General features: G+C 41.7%; 1 protein-coding gene across 2 annotated transcripts in view; it reads right to left on the bottom strand.

Annotated features, from left to right (window-relative positions):
* ZNF609 (zinc finger protein 609) overlaps positions 1–15,023 on the bottom strand; it is a 215,766-nt gene that overhangs the window by 2,873 nt on the left and 197,870 nt on the right. For both annotated transcript variants that reach the window (XM_080807840.1, XM_080807841.1), the window contains 3 exons: positions 4,990–5,077; positions 1,976–4,316; positions 583–949 (listed from right to left, as the gene is read on the bottom strand). In XM_080807840.1, coding sequence (XP_080663966.1) covers positions 583–949; positions 1,976–4,316; positions 4,990–5,077 — 2,796 coding nt within the window. The remainder of the gene's footprint in view (positions 1–582; positions 950–1,975; positions 4,317–4,989; positions 5,078–15,023) is intronic.

Raw genomic sequence — 15,023 nt, 5'->3', positions numbered from 1 at the left:
AACTTATCTTTCCCAAGCTGAATGTTTTCTACTGGACTTTCCCCCACTCTGATTTCAAACAGATCTTCCCCTCTCCCACTGTCTTCCAACCTTCCAGCTGAACATGATCTTCTAAATGAATACATGCATTGTCCTAGTTTGAATTTTGTTCCATGTGTCTCTCCCGATACAATTAAGTTATAAGCTCCTTAAGAGGGAACTAGTCTTCTCTGTTTCTTTTGTATCCCCCAAGATGCCTTTCCCACTGCAAAGTGTAGAGTATATGTTTAAAAAAATCCCAGCTGAGGGAAGATGGCAGTGGTAGGCAGTTCTGCCTTCAGTTATCCAGGAAAACTGACTACAGAGGCAAAACTTTAGCTGGAGCAAGGGAGGGAGACGTGGTCCCTCAGACCGTGGTCAGGGGTCATTCAAGGAGCTTGGGGCTAGACTGACTGGCTCACAGAATGTCACATTCAAAACAGGGCAGTCATCTATTCCAGGCACAGTCAGCCTTAGGGGTCTGCAAGAAAAGTCTGGCTCTGAAATCTGCTTCATTTCCCTTCCCGGTTAGTGGAGCGCCAAGTGGGAAGGTGGGGGCTATACCTGGGTAGTTCTGCATCATCACAGCAGGCATGCCCCGGTAGCTGGGGTGGTTGGGGTCATAGGACTGGCTGTAGGAGTAGCCATGCATGTAAGGGATGTAGGACTGGTGCTGGGTGAGTGGGGAGGACACAGGCACATGGACACTCGGTCGGGGCTCCTTGCTCCCCAGGCGGGATTCCTCTGATGTGGACAGCTTGCAGTCACTACTTGTGCTTTCCTTCCCATCCTCCTTGGAGACAGAGTCCTTACTCCGACTCCTTTCTTCCTTCAATTTGCGGTCCCGCTCCTCTTTCCACCGCTCATCCTCTGACTTAATGTCCGAGTACTTGGCAGGATAGACATAAGTCCACATCCGGGGCTCTGCTTCCTAAAAATCACAGAACGAGCACTGAGTGTTGTACAGATGAGAGCGAGATTTCAAGCTCAAGATCGCAGGAGAAACACCAGAGCAGGTTAATATTAGACACCAGTGCAGGGTAAAATCTTGGCCTCTGTTGATCTTCATTTAGAATGAACTCTGGTCCCTCCTTTTTAAAAAGCCTGCCCCCTCCCTGCCCAGGAGGAAACAAGATGTGGGGAAGGAAAAGGAAAATCCACCAGTGGGTCTTCTTTAGGAGAATATGCATTCTAGGGAAAGGAGTCTTTGAATAAAAGAAGCTGCTCCCTTTCCAAGGAATTTTAGGTGGTTTCACTTCTTAAGAGCAAGCTTAGGGGCAGTGAGTCATGAGTGCTGCCCCGCTCAGAGGAGGGAGGTCTAGTGGTGATACCAAGAAGCATGGGAAGACTTTCTAAGTCTCATGAGCAGAACATGATATAAGACCAAGTTCTTAGTTCTAACTCTACCTATTAAAAAACCATTTTTTAAAAGATTTTATTTTTAAGTAATCTCTACATCCAACGTGGGGCTCGAACTTACAACTCTGAGATCAAGAGTTGCATGCTCCACTGACTGAACCAGTCAGGGTCCCCACTATAAAATCTTTCAGGAAGTAACTCAGCCTGAATGGTAACACCCTCTAGGAAATGGAGAGATCACCATGAACTCACTCCATAGGAACCAAACAGGGGAAGAAACACTAGACTAGGAATTGAGATAACCTGGGTTCTAGTCCTGGCTCTGCTAGTGAAGTTGCAAGTGACCCAGACAAATCAAGCTAATTTACCTGGGCCTCTCCTGTCAAATGGGAAAAACACCTTTTACTTTTTAAAATGCTTTTTAAAAACACGAACATGATTTACAAAAGTAAAGAATCCTTTAAATTACAGATTTCTCCTGCCAATCTCTGTTCTGCTGACCACCACCCCCCTGCCCCCCACCTAAGGAGAGCCCTGATTTGTGAGGAAGAGAGAAAGCCTATCAAATACTATTTCTGTTTCCTCCCAGAACAGTTACCTGTCGGTACCAGAGTATGGGATCCACCTCTGCCTGCCGGCCACACTCAGCACCTGTCTTAGCCTCAGAGGCCTCCTTGCCTAGGTGGCTGGCCTCACTCAGCTTCACTTTAAGTCCTTCTGGGGCCTGGCTGGGGAGTTTGGAGGAGTCATCTAACTTGGGAATGATGACTGACTTGGCAGGGTCAGCCCCTGGCTCCTTGGCCTTCCCGGGTCCCGACTTGACCAGGTCCGTCAGGCTGGGGGCCTTAGTGAGAGTCGGTGGAATCGACGGCTTTTGCTTCCATTCTTCCTTGAGTGCGGCCTCCCGCTCCTTCAGGCCCAACTCGGCCTTCTTGTCGAGCCCCCGCTGCTGCTGCTCCAGACTCTGCCGCTTCTGCTGCTCCTCGTACTGCTGCCGGTAGGCCGTGTTGGTGCTCAGGAGGTGGGTGTGGTAACTCTGGTCACTGTAGCCGTACGGGGGCACATAGGCGTACTGGTTGTAGTACAGGGACTGCATGTACATGTTGGGACGCTGCTGGATGACCGAAGGCTGCTGGCTGGAACCGCTCAGTTCTGGTTTCTTTTCCTCACAGATATCGTTCTTCACTTTCCCCTCTATGCTTTCAGGCTCTTCATCCTTTTTTGTCTTTAGAGCCTGGCTCTCCACTCCTGCCTGGCTGTTGGGGTTCAGCGCCCCGGGGCTGGACTGTGCATAACTTGGAGAGTAGTAACTCTCAAAGCCTTGGTAATATGGAGAGTCTTTGCTCTGCGGCTGAGGGGGGAAAAGTGACTTCTTAGCCCCTTCCTTAACCAACTGTTCAGGGTCCTTTGATTTGACACTGTCCACTTTGCCCTCCCCATCATCCCCAGCATCAGATATGTCAGAGTATGCAGGGCTGTTGGTTTTGACTGAGTTGGCTTCAGCTCCATTCTGGGTCACCACATGTAAGGGAGTCAGGGGCTGGGTAGGGGTGGTGCTATCTATGCGGCTACTGCCTCCGATTGAAGGGCTGGGGGCATTGTCCGTGAAGCTGTAGATCTTGTCAGCTTCTGCCTTGATGCTAGCCAGTCGGCTTTGGTGGGGGTCTGAGGAGCCATTCAGGAGCCCCTCCATCTTCATCCCATCTCCCGATGATTCCCTGAATGGGCTTTTGCCTTCTTCTGCTCGACACACTTTCCCAGGGGTCAGAGGACTTTCAAGTTCCTTTGAAGACTCCTTCTTTTTTTTGTCTTTCTTTTTCTTGTCCTTGGCTGGAGTCAAGGCAGGGTTGACTGTGAAAGGTTCTCCCATCACAGTGGGCTTGGGCTGAATAGGTTTGAGTTGGGGGCTGTTGGGCATGGCTTGGACCACTGTGGTGGTCAAGCCCGAGGAGGAGCCTGGGCTTGCTGCTGTGAAGGTGGCGGTCTGGAAGGTGTAGATTTGCTGTGGGGGGATGGCAGGGGCAATAGGCCTCGCTGACTTTAAGCTTTTGGAAGGAATCTTTTCAGGCTTCAAACTGGAGGGTTTTTTACATTTTTCTTTTTCCATACACTTCCTTTCCAAAGAATCAAAGGCATCATTGCTTGTTTCATCCATTACTGAGGGTCCATCATCAGAGCCATCATTCGATAAGGCCCCGAGGTCTGTGTCCCCTTCCCCACTCAGCTTTTTCTTACAGAGGCCTTTTGTGCTGAATTTGCTTGAAGGAGAAGGGCTATGGGGCTCTACGAGCCGAACTTTGGGGGTAGCTGAGCGGGCAGGGGACAAGGAACCTTTTTGTGAGACGGATGCACCATTGCAGCTCCCGAGGTCTGCATGTAGGGTGGGCTCCTCTCCGTACTCACTGTCTCCATCTGCTTCTGGCTTACTGTCATCATCTGTGTGGGCATGGGCTTGGTGGTACTTAAGTCCATTGATGTGCTTATATTTTTTGTTGCAGTTTGGGTGGGGGCAGTCAATCAGGACTGGGGAGGGACAATTTCTGTCTAGAACAGTGGGTTCCACCTTGGTCCCAGGGAGGGGACCGGTGGCTGAGCCCATGGAATTCGTACGGACACGCTTGCTCCCTTTGGAGTCCTCTGAGCTAGAATTCAGCTCCATGTCTGAAAGCGGTTTGTTTTTCCGCTTATTAGCTGAGGAAGGGCTGGCCTTGACATCTTCAGAGGTGCTACTGGCAGGTGGGCGATGCTCTGAAGAATTTTGGCTGCCCCGACGGCCTTTGCTATTGGCTCCTGCTCGGGTTTTGCTGCTGCTGCTGGTCCCTTTGCTGTCGGAGGCCGTGGCTGTCTCATTGACAGGTGTGTTACTGTTGGGACGCATGCGTTTGCCTCTACCCCGGCCATTGCGCATTTCCAAGTCACTGGTGGGGGAGTCGCAGAACCTTGGCAAAGGGCAAACACAACAGGATATTATTAAGAAGAGAAAACAACTTCAAACCAGTTCAGCTGCCTCCAGAAGAACTGTCCAGATGGTAACTATCATTTTCAATGAATATGATTTGTTAAAGGAACTTTTGAAAGCGTGGGAACTGCATTAAGTGGTGAGCTCCTAGGATGCTATCTGCTTGCTAGCTGTACATCATTCCCCAACATCTGGGTTCCCCAAATCCTGGCAAACTGGGTACAAACAAGCTGTCAAGTGCCATTTACTGAAATGCTAACCAGAAAGGGTCCTTGTGAAACCCACATTGTCTAGTGTTCATAAAAATGAAAATGTTCTTGAGTTTAAACTCCTTCGAGATGGCTACCATCAAAAAGCAGCATCAATGATTGTTTGTTTACCCATAGGCAGACTCGGTGGACTTGGTTTCAAGGTAATTTCAGATAAAGGTTTAAACAGGATCTACCCCCCAATGCCTATCCAACCCGTCAACACGTAATTCATTTATTCTTCTTGAATGCCAGAGCAGGAGAGTGCCTTCCCTCAACCCGACACTATCATATTCTTTAAAAGCTGGGTGTCTTAAAAGCGATCCAACTCAGGATGAAGGCATAAGGGATCACTGCTTAGGATGGCTGAGACTAATATGTGCCAAAAAGCTGTAAAATGCTTACCTGGGGGGTGCCCAATCATGCCGTGTGCAGTCAAGAAGTGTACCTACATATGTCTTGTTCCTCCATGTTACATTCACCACCAACATCCCTGGAAGACAAGAAGATTCAGATACAGTCAAGACCAACCCTGCTGGCCACGGACAGGAGTGTTTTTCATTTGAGGAGGATTCTGGCTCCTGTAGGAGGGTTTTGGTGGTGCTCTGGGTCCCCATGAGACACACAGGATTGGGCCAAAATATCACTATGGGAACTGCCTAGTCAGCTCCATAGATTTATAAGATTGAGTGTCATACTGACATCAGATTTCTCTTTTAAAGAATAAAACATCACAGTTAAAAAGCACTATTTGCTATTTCTCAAACTTTCTATTGATGGGATCATGCTGACGTGTAACTTACCTTTCTCATTAACATTACAAATCTGAGATGTATCTATGCTGACATGAAAAGCTTAACTTATTTTAACTGTGCTCATATACGACTGAGCAAATATGTGCTCACATACGTATGATTTGGCCACAATTTTCAAGTTCTCCTACTGATGGATATTTAGAATATCTTGAGCATTGCACTCAAATGATATCACAGTGAATACTCTGTCTTGTTCATATAACTTAAAAATGGTTTTGGATGGATAATATAGTCATACTTCTAAATTCAAAAGCTAGCAAACAAATTGCAATATAAATGAAGTGTCCCTCCTGTCACTGTTCTTTCACTGTTCTTCAGCCTTCTAGTTCCTCTACCCAGAAACATCCATGGATCCACATAATTCTCCAGAGAGATTTTATACACTTATAAGCAAATATACATTTATATATACAATATAAACAAATATACATTCTTCTCAAATGGTAGCAATATACGATGTTCTGTACTTTTTTCATCTAAACATATATTTTGGATCATTCCATATCAGGACACATCGAACTACTTCATTTCAATGGCTGCATTTGAATGATTTCAAAGTCCATAATTTATTTAATCAGACCCCTGGTGATGGACATTTAGGTTGTGTCACTATTCTGCTATTACAAATAACGCTAAATGGATAATCTTGTACAAATGTTTTATCTTACTTATATGAGTATTTTGGTAAGGTAAATTCCTGTAAGTAAAACTGTTAATCATAGAGCACTTGTATTTGGATCTTGTTAAATACTGCCTAACTGCCATCAAAGAAGGTATACTGATTTATACACCCATCAGTAGTGCATGAGAACACCAGGTGTCCTTTTCCTTTGGCAACACGGTGTTCTCGATCTTGTTGATCTTTGGCAACATGATAGGAGAAAAAGAGTGTTTTATGTAGTTTTAATTTAATGTTTCTTATCATGAGTCTGTATATCATATCATTTTAAGACATTATGAGATGTATTTCCTTCCTAACTGAATTGTCTGTTCAAATCCTTTGCTCATTTTTCTACTGAAATATGTAGTCTTTTACTTACTTGTAACTCTTAATATACTAAAATAAGCCTATTGTCTGTTGTACAAATCAGGTATTTCCCACTGGTTTGTCATGTGCTAATAGTGGTTAATGCTCTGTAGACATTATTTGCCTTAAAAAAAAAAATTTATTTGAGAGAGACAGATATAGTGACAGAGAGCACGAGCAGGGAGAAGGGAGAAGCAGGTTCCCTGCTGAGCACAAAGCCCAAAGCAGGCTCGATCGCAGCTCCTGGGATCATGACCTTTGAGCTGAAGGTAGATGCTTAACTGACTGAACCAACCAGGCACCCCTATTTACCTTTTTAAAGAAGGTTTATTTAAGTACTCTCTATACCCAAGTGGGGCTCAAACTCATGACCCTGAAGTCAAGAGTTGCATGCTGTACTGACTGAGCCAGCCAGGCGCCCCGAAATTATTGACTTTTATGTTGTTACATTTATCAGTCTTTTATTTTATAGCTTTAGAGTTTTTTTGTCCTATTTCAAAAGGCTTACCTTATTCCATCACTTCATTAATAGTTTTTTTCTTACGGTTTCTTTTAGTACTTTTATAGTTTGATTTTTTTTTTTAAGATTTTATTTATTTACTTGACAGAGAGAGACAGCAAGACAAGGAACACAAGCAGAGGGAGTGAGGGAGTGGGAGAGGGAGAAGCAGACTCCCACTTAGCGGGGAGCCTGATGCGGGGCTCGATCCCAGGACCCTGGGATCATGACCTTAGCCAAAGGCAGACGCTTAACAACTGAGCCACCCAGGCGCCCAGTATAGTTTGATTTTTTTATCTTTAAATCTTTGATCCATCTGAAATCCAATCTGGTATAAAACTTTTTTTTTTTTAAAGTAATCTCCATATCCAACATGGGGCTCAAACTCATGACCGGGAGATCAAGAGTCAGATGCTATACTGACTAAGCCAAGCACCCCTAAAACAATTTTTTAATTTTGTTTTTGTGGCTTATTTATCCTCTTAAGTATTTTTGGTTAATTCCACATTTTAGTGAAGTCAAATATATTGAGCTTCTCCTTTATGGCTTATGCTTTTGATGTTTTATCACAAAGTCAGTAACATTATACCATGAGCTTTAAAGTTATTACTAACAAGCTATAAATAGTTTTTACATTTTTAATGGTAGAAAAAATGAAAAGGAGAATAATATTTTATGTTACGTGAAATTATATGTTTTGTGATCTGAATAAAGTTTTATTGGAATCATAGCCACACTTACTCATTTATACACTGTCTATGCCTGATTTCAGGCCGCAAGGCAGAGTTACATACGCAACATTGAGGCTGCATGGCCTGCAAAGCCTAAAGTATTTACTACCTGGCCCTTTGTGAACAAGTTTGCTAGCCCATTTTAGATCTCTTTTCCTTTCAAATATAAGCATTTAAAGGTATGAATTACCCTCATAGCCTATTTTAGCTGCATTCCACAAGCTCTGATATGTTTTCATGATCATTCAGGTCCAAACATTTTCTAGTTTCCCCGGTGATTTCCTTTTTGATCCTGGGTTACTTAGAAAAGTGTTGTCAAATTTCCAACTATCTAGGGACTTTCCCGATATCTTTTTGTTATTCATTTCTCATATAATTTGATTCTAATATAATTTGTGGCAGAGAACACACTCTATATGATTTCAAACCTTTCAAATTTGGAGAACTTCTGGTCTGAAATATGATCTATCTTGAAGAAAGTTCCATGTGCACCTGAAAGTTGTATCTTAAAGTGTGTACTCTATAGTTTTAGGGTTTCTATAAATGAATGATATTATTCAAATCTACTATATGGCCACTAATTTTCTCCCACCTTATCAATTACTTGCCCCCTCTTTTTGCTTACTGGAATTTCTGTTCCTCTAGAAGCTGGATGTTCTAGATGAATCCTCTTTTTTTAATCTCTTACTCCTGTTTCCCACTCCTTTGTATTTTATATTCTAAGGGATTTCCTTCATCTTCTAAGTTATATTCTGAAATTTCCATTTTTACTACTGTATTATTAAAAAAAGGCATCCTGTTGTTTCATAGATACAATAATGTTATTTCTCTAAAGATATTTAATTATAGTTGACCCTTGAACAACAAAGGTTTAAAGTGCATGAGTCCCCCTATACATGGATTTATTCTTTTTAAAGATTTATCCATTTATTTGAGAGAGAGCATGTATATGCAAGCACCTACGAGTGTGGGAAGGAGCAGAAAGACTCTCAGGCAGACTCCCTGCTGAGCAGATGACCTGAGCTGAAACCAAAGATTGGACAAAACCAGGAATGTGATGTTTAACTGACTAACTGACTGAGCCACCAAGGTGCCTGCAGATTGTTTTTTTTTTTTAAATAAATACAGTACAGGGGCACCTGGTTGGCTCAGTGGGTTAAGCCTCTGCCTTAGGCTCAGGTCATGATCTCAGGGTCCTGGGATCGAGCCCTATATGGGACTCTCTGCTCGGCGGGGAGCCTGTTTCCCTCTCTGTCTCTGCCTGCCTCTCTGCCTGCTTGTGATCTCTCTCTCTCTGTCAAATAAATAAATTTAAAAAAATACAGTACAGTACTATAAATGTATTTTCTCTTATGATTTTTTTAATTTTTAAAAATAAATTCCAAGGGGCCTGGGTGGCTTATTCAGTTAAGCATCTGACCCTTCCTTGGTTTTGGCTCAGGTCTTAATCTCGTGTTGTGGGATGGAGCCTCTTGGCAGTCTCCATGCTTGGCAGAGTCTGCTTGTTCCTTTCCCTCCACCTGCCTGCTCTCACGTGTGCATTCTTTCTCAATAATAAAATAAAATAAATTCCAGTATAATTAACATACTGTGTTATATTAGTTTCAGGTGTATAATACACCATTACTAGGGCTCATTCTAAGAATATTCCTTATTTCTTGGCCCTCCTTTCTCCCAACCTTATAAAAAACAAAGAAACAACAACTAAAAACCAAGCTTTTGTGTTTTCAGTTCTCTTTTTTTTTTTAAGATTTTATTTATTTATTTGACAGTCAGAAATCACAAGTAGGCAGAGAAGCAGGCAGAGAGAGAGAGAGAGGAGGAAGCAGGCTCCCTGCTGAGCAGAGAGACCGACATGGGGCTGGATCCCAAGACCCTGGGATCATGACCTGAGCCGAAGGCAGAGGCCTAACCCACTGAGCCACCCAGGCGCCCCTCTAGGTAGGTTTCTAATTAGAACCTAATTCAGGAAAATTATCACCTATTATATATTCATTTACTGTCTCTCTGCCATTCTTTCAATCTCTTTTATCCCCTAGGACTCCTATCTAATATGTGTTAGAGCCTCTCAAGCCATTATCTCTCTAAGTTGATCTCTCATGTATTTTTTCTCTTTGTGTTTGATTTTTCCCATTTATAATTTGTTCCTAGAATTTATCTAAGGTATTGAGTTAAAAATTTTTTTCAATTACTATTATATAATATTTCAAAGATTGTCATTTACAAAATTTTAAACTGATTAATTTTTCATATCTACATAACATTATTTAATTTCTAGCTCTTTGGCTCACAGTTTTTGTTTTGTTTTGTTTTGAAAGATCTTATCTATTTGACAGAGGGAGAAAGAGAAAGAGAGCACAAGCAGGGGGAGCGGCAGGCAGAGGGAGAAGCAGGCTCCCCGCTGAATAGGTAGCTCCATGTGGGTCTTGATCCCAGGATGCTGGGATCATGACCTGATCTGAAGTCAGACACTTAACCGACTGAGCCACACAGGCGCTCTAGACTTATTACAGTCTTTATTTGTACCACACAATAATTTCACTAGGTGTTCATGCAATTCCTGGTGGTTAAATTTTTAAAATTACTTTTTACATTGAGATAATTATAGATTCACATACAGTTGTAAGAGATAACAGAAACCCCACTGTACCTTTACTGTTGCCCCTAATGGCAACAACTTGCAAAACTATAGTATTATATCCCAACCAGGAATCTAACAATGACACATCAAGATACAAAATATGTTCCTCAACACAAGGATACCTTCTGTTGCCCTTTTACAGCTTCACTCACTTCCCCCTCACACTCATCCTTCCTTTATTCCTGGCAACTACTAATCTGATATCCATTTCTATAATTTTGTCATTTTAAAATGTTATATAAATGGAATCGGACAGCATATAACCTTTTGGGACTGTCTCGCCACCCCCACCTTACAGCATATAATTATCTGGAGATTCATCCAAGTTGTTGCATGTATCAGCAGTTCAGTCTTTTTTAGTTGGTGAATGGTATTCCCTAGTATGGATGTACCATTTTGTTTTACCACTTACCTGCTGAATGTGAAGGACATCTGGGTTATTTCCAGTTTGGGGCTATTATGAATAAAGCTGTTATAAACATTTGTGTACAGGTTTTCAGTGAGCTTGAGTTTTTATCTCTCTCAGATAAATACCCAGGAGTGCAATTACTGGAACATATTATAGTTGCATATTTAGTTTTTTAAGAAACTGCCAAACTGTTTTCTAGAGTAGCTGTACTCTTATACATCCCCACCAGCCATGCATGAGAGGTCTAGATTCACTGCATTTTTGCCAGTATTTGGCATTAACTTTTAATTTTAGCCATTCTAACAGTGTGTAGTAATGTCTCATATTGTAGTTTTAATTTGCATTTCTGTAATGGCTAATGATGTTGAACATCTTTTTATATGGTTATTTTCCATCTGCATATCCTCTTTGGTGAAATATCTGTTCATGTCTTTAGCCTACTTTCTGACTAGATTGTTTTCTATTATTGAGTTTCAAGAGCTCTTTATATATTCTGGATACTAGTCCTTTGTTGGGCATTTTCTTCTATTCTCTAGCTTGACTTTTCACATCTTAACAGGGTCTTACATAAACCAAACATTTTTAATTTTGATGAAATACAATTTATCCATATCCCCTTTTATGACTGTGCTCTTGGTGTCAAGTCTAAGAACTCTTTGCCTAATCCTACTTTTTGCCTACTAAAGATTTTCTTTCCGGTTTACGTTTTCTATTTAGGTCCTTGATCCATTCACAGTTAGTTTTTTGTGTATGATTCTTTTTCCTTTGTTTTGGCCCACGATGTCCACTTGTTCCAACACCAGTTGTTCGAAAAGGCTATCTTTCATCCCAAGAACTGCTTTTGCACCTCTGCCAAAATCAGCTGGGTGTATTTGTATGTCTGTTCTGGGTTCTCTGTTTTGTTCCCCTGGTCTGTGTCTTTGCGTCTGCCAATATCACAGCCTTGATTAGTGTGGCTATAAATTAGTCTTGAAATCAGGGGTCTGATTCCTCCCACTTTATTCTTTTTCAAAACTGTTTTAGCTATATGTGTTCCTTTGGCCTTCCCATATAAATTTTAGAATAATCTTGTCCACATCTACAAAATATCTTGCTAGAGTTTCTTTGGAATTAACATTAAACCTGAATATCAGTTTGGGGAAATCTGACCTCTTTACTATGTACTCCTCATTCATGTAGATCTTCTTTGATTTCTTTTATCAGCTTTGTATAGTTTTAGCACATAAATCTTACAGCTATTTTGTTAGATTTACATCAGGATTTCATTAAAAAAAAAAAAGATTTTATTTAAATATTTTACAGCTAGGCAGTGCAGAAGCAGGGGAAGAAACAGAGGGAGAGGGATAAGCATACTCCACACTCAGTCCAGAGCCTGACATGGGGCTTGATCCATGATCCTGAGATCATAACCTGAGCCAAAATCAAGAGTTGGATGCTTAACCAACTGAGCCACCCAGGTGCTCCAAGGATTTCACTTTTTTGAGCTATTGTGAATGGTAATATATTTTTAATGTCCATGTCCATTTGTTCATAGCTAGCATGTAATAGACCTAGAATTTATTTTTATATATTTAGCCTATATTCTACAACCTAGTTGAACTTACTCATTAGTTCTGAGAGTTTATTATATACTCACTGAGATTTTCTATTTAGACAATCATGGAACATGCAAATAAGTACACTTGCATTTCTTTCTTTCTGATCTGTGTGCCTTTTTTTTTTTTTCTGTGTGCCTTTTATTTCCTTTTCTTGTCTGGTTGTACTAGATAGGACTTCCAGCACTATATTAGATAAGGGTAGTGAGAACAGACATCCTTGCCTTGTTCCTGCTTTTATTGGGGTAAACATTCAGTCTTTCATTATGAAGTATAATGTTTGGCTCCATGTTGGGGATACAAGGCAAAAAGAAAACCCAGTTGTTCCACAAGATTTGAGGACCCTAGATGGTTTGCCTTCTCTCCCCAACCTTTTTTTTTTTTTTTTTTTTTTTTAAGATTTCATTTATTTGTCAGAGAGAGAGAGAGAGAACATGAGCAGGGGTAGGGACAAAGGGAGCAAGGAGTAGCAAGGAGCCTGATATGGGAACCTGGGATCATGACATGAGCTAAAGTCAGATGCTTAACCAACTGAGCCACCCAGAAGCTCTCTGAACAGGTCTTTTAATGGCCTCTGCCAGTAGAGTAAATTTAGGATATCACAGTTCTAATCACTGTACCAGAAGGCAGCTTGACATACCTCTTCACAGCTCCTTAGGCTTCCCTCCTGCCCCATTCAATTAACTTCTGGAAGTCTCCTTTCATGAGGCTGGTTGGGGGATGGCATCTCCCCTGGCTTTAAGTTCTGTCTCTTTTTGGGGCATTTTAGTATCTAGTTACTGCTCAAAAACTCATCTCTCAGGCACCATTCTCTATTCACTGGAGGCCAATAGGCCCACAGTTTCAGCTTCACCCAGTGACTTGAACCTCTCCTATTTTTGGTCCATGAAGGTGGTTATTTTGTTCTTGGGCCCAAATATGTGGATTTCAACTTTATAAATTTTATTTCTTGCTATGTGTCTGAAACACAGGGTATGTGTCAAAAGTTTGAACACAGTAAATCATCTTGATTGGAAGTCCCAAAGCACATTTTCTATGTAATTTATTTATAGAGTAAGTCTGGGAACTCTAGAATTAGCCTTTACTTTGTCTTTGGTCATACACTAATAAAATACTATTTCACCCAGCACTCCCAGGGCATATCTGTAGTAATCCACCTATATTCATTTTCTTCTTTGATGTGGAATGTGACTGTCTAAAGATCAATGGACTTGGAATTAGAAAACCTTAGTCCAAAATCTCACTCTTTTATAGTATAACCTTGGTCAAGTCACTTAAACTCTATGCCTCTCAGATTTTTTTTTAATAGTTTTTTTTTAAACATTTTTTAAAAAGATTTTTATTTATTTATTTGACAGAGATCACAAGCAGGCAGAGAGGCAGGCAGAGAGAGAGGGGGAAGCAGGCTCCCCGCCGAGCAGAGAGCCGGATGTGGGGCTCGATCCCAGGACCCTGGGATCATGACCAGAGCCGAAGGCAGAGGCTTTAACCCACTGAGCCACCCAGGCGCCCCTTAATAGTCTTTTTTTTTTAAAGATTTTATTCATTTATCTGACGGAGATCACAAGTAGGCAGAGAGGGTCGGGGGGAAGCAGACTCCCCACTAAGCAGAGAGCCTGATGCAGGGGTCGATCCCAGGACCCTGGGACCACGACCCGAGCCGAAGGCAGAGGCTTCAACCCACTGAACCACCCAGGCGCCCCTCTCAGATTTAAAGATATATATTTTTTATTTTTATTATTTATTATTTATTTGACAGAGAGACAGAGAGGGAACACAAGCAGGGAGAGTGGAAGAGGGAGAAGCAGGCTTCCCGCTGAGCAGGGAACCTGATGTGGGGCTCAATCCCAGGACTCTGGGATCATGACCTGAGCTGAAGGCAGGAAGGCAAAGTGTTAACAACTGAGCCACCCAGGCACTCTGCCTCTCAGATTTTTAATCAATACTCCAGGATTAAAATGGAAATAAATGATAGGTTTGTTAAATTCGATAACTAGCCTACGGTAGCCTTTCTATAAGTCAAAGAGAATGCTTTAGACAAAACCAAAGAACATCAGTACTTGCACCCTGCACTCTTGAGCAGGGCTTTAAATCTTATTTAGTCCCTGTTTTCTTTCAAATCGAATCTTAGGACACTTGATCATAAAATCAGATCAGACAAGGGAGTTGGGGCGGGGGAAGGATTATCCTACCAGAAAGTCTCACTAATGAAATCAGGGCAGAAAAGAACTTTGGTTTAGCCAAACGGATCCTAACTCAAACATTTACTGCACATCTATTATGTGCTAGGTGTTTTCATACTCATTATCTTGTCAAATATTCACAGCCTTGTTCACCTTTTTGAACAAGGCAGGCCATATAGAGAAAGCACAGGCCTTCCAACAATCCTGGTTGGTTATAACTACTCTGCAAACAAGGAAATGAGAGCCAAGAAAGGTTAAGTAATTTATCAAAGACTTCATTATTTATTAGTGGTCAAGATATCTGTGCCTGTGCAGTTATCTGTAATGGATTCTGGATTCTTTACATAATTTCCTTAAAATACCCCTTTATTTTCATCTTAGATAAAAGACACATACAGGATTGCAGGGAGGAAAAGGACAGGATTACAAGGAGGTAAAGGACAGAATTCCTATCCCTTTCCAGGGCCCTGACATCTTAAGGGAAATGGCAAACCTCTCAAGAAAGCAATTAGGCTATATTCTCTATAGCCATTAGCAAA

The sequence above is a fragment of the Martes martes genome (genome assembly GCF_963455335.1).
Source record: "Martes martes genome assembly, chromosome: 7".
In the NCBI taxonomy this organism is placed as follows: Eukaryota; Metazoa; Chordata; class Mammalia; order Carnivora; family Mustelidae; genus Martes; species Martes martes.
This window is presented reverse-complemented; position numbering and strand designations above follow the sequence as displayed.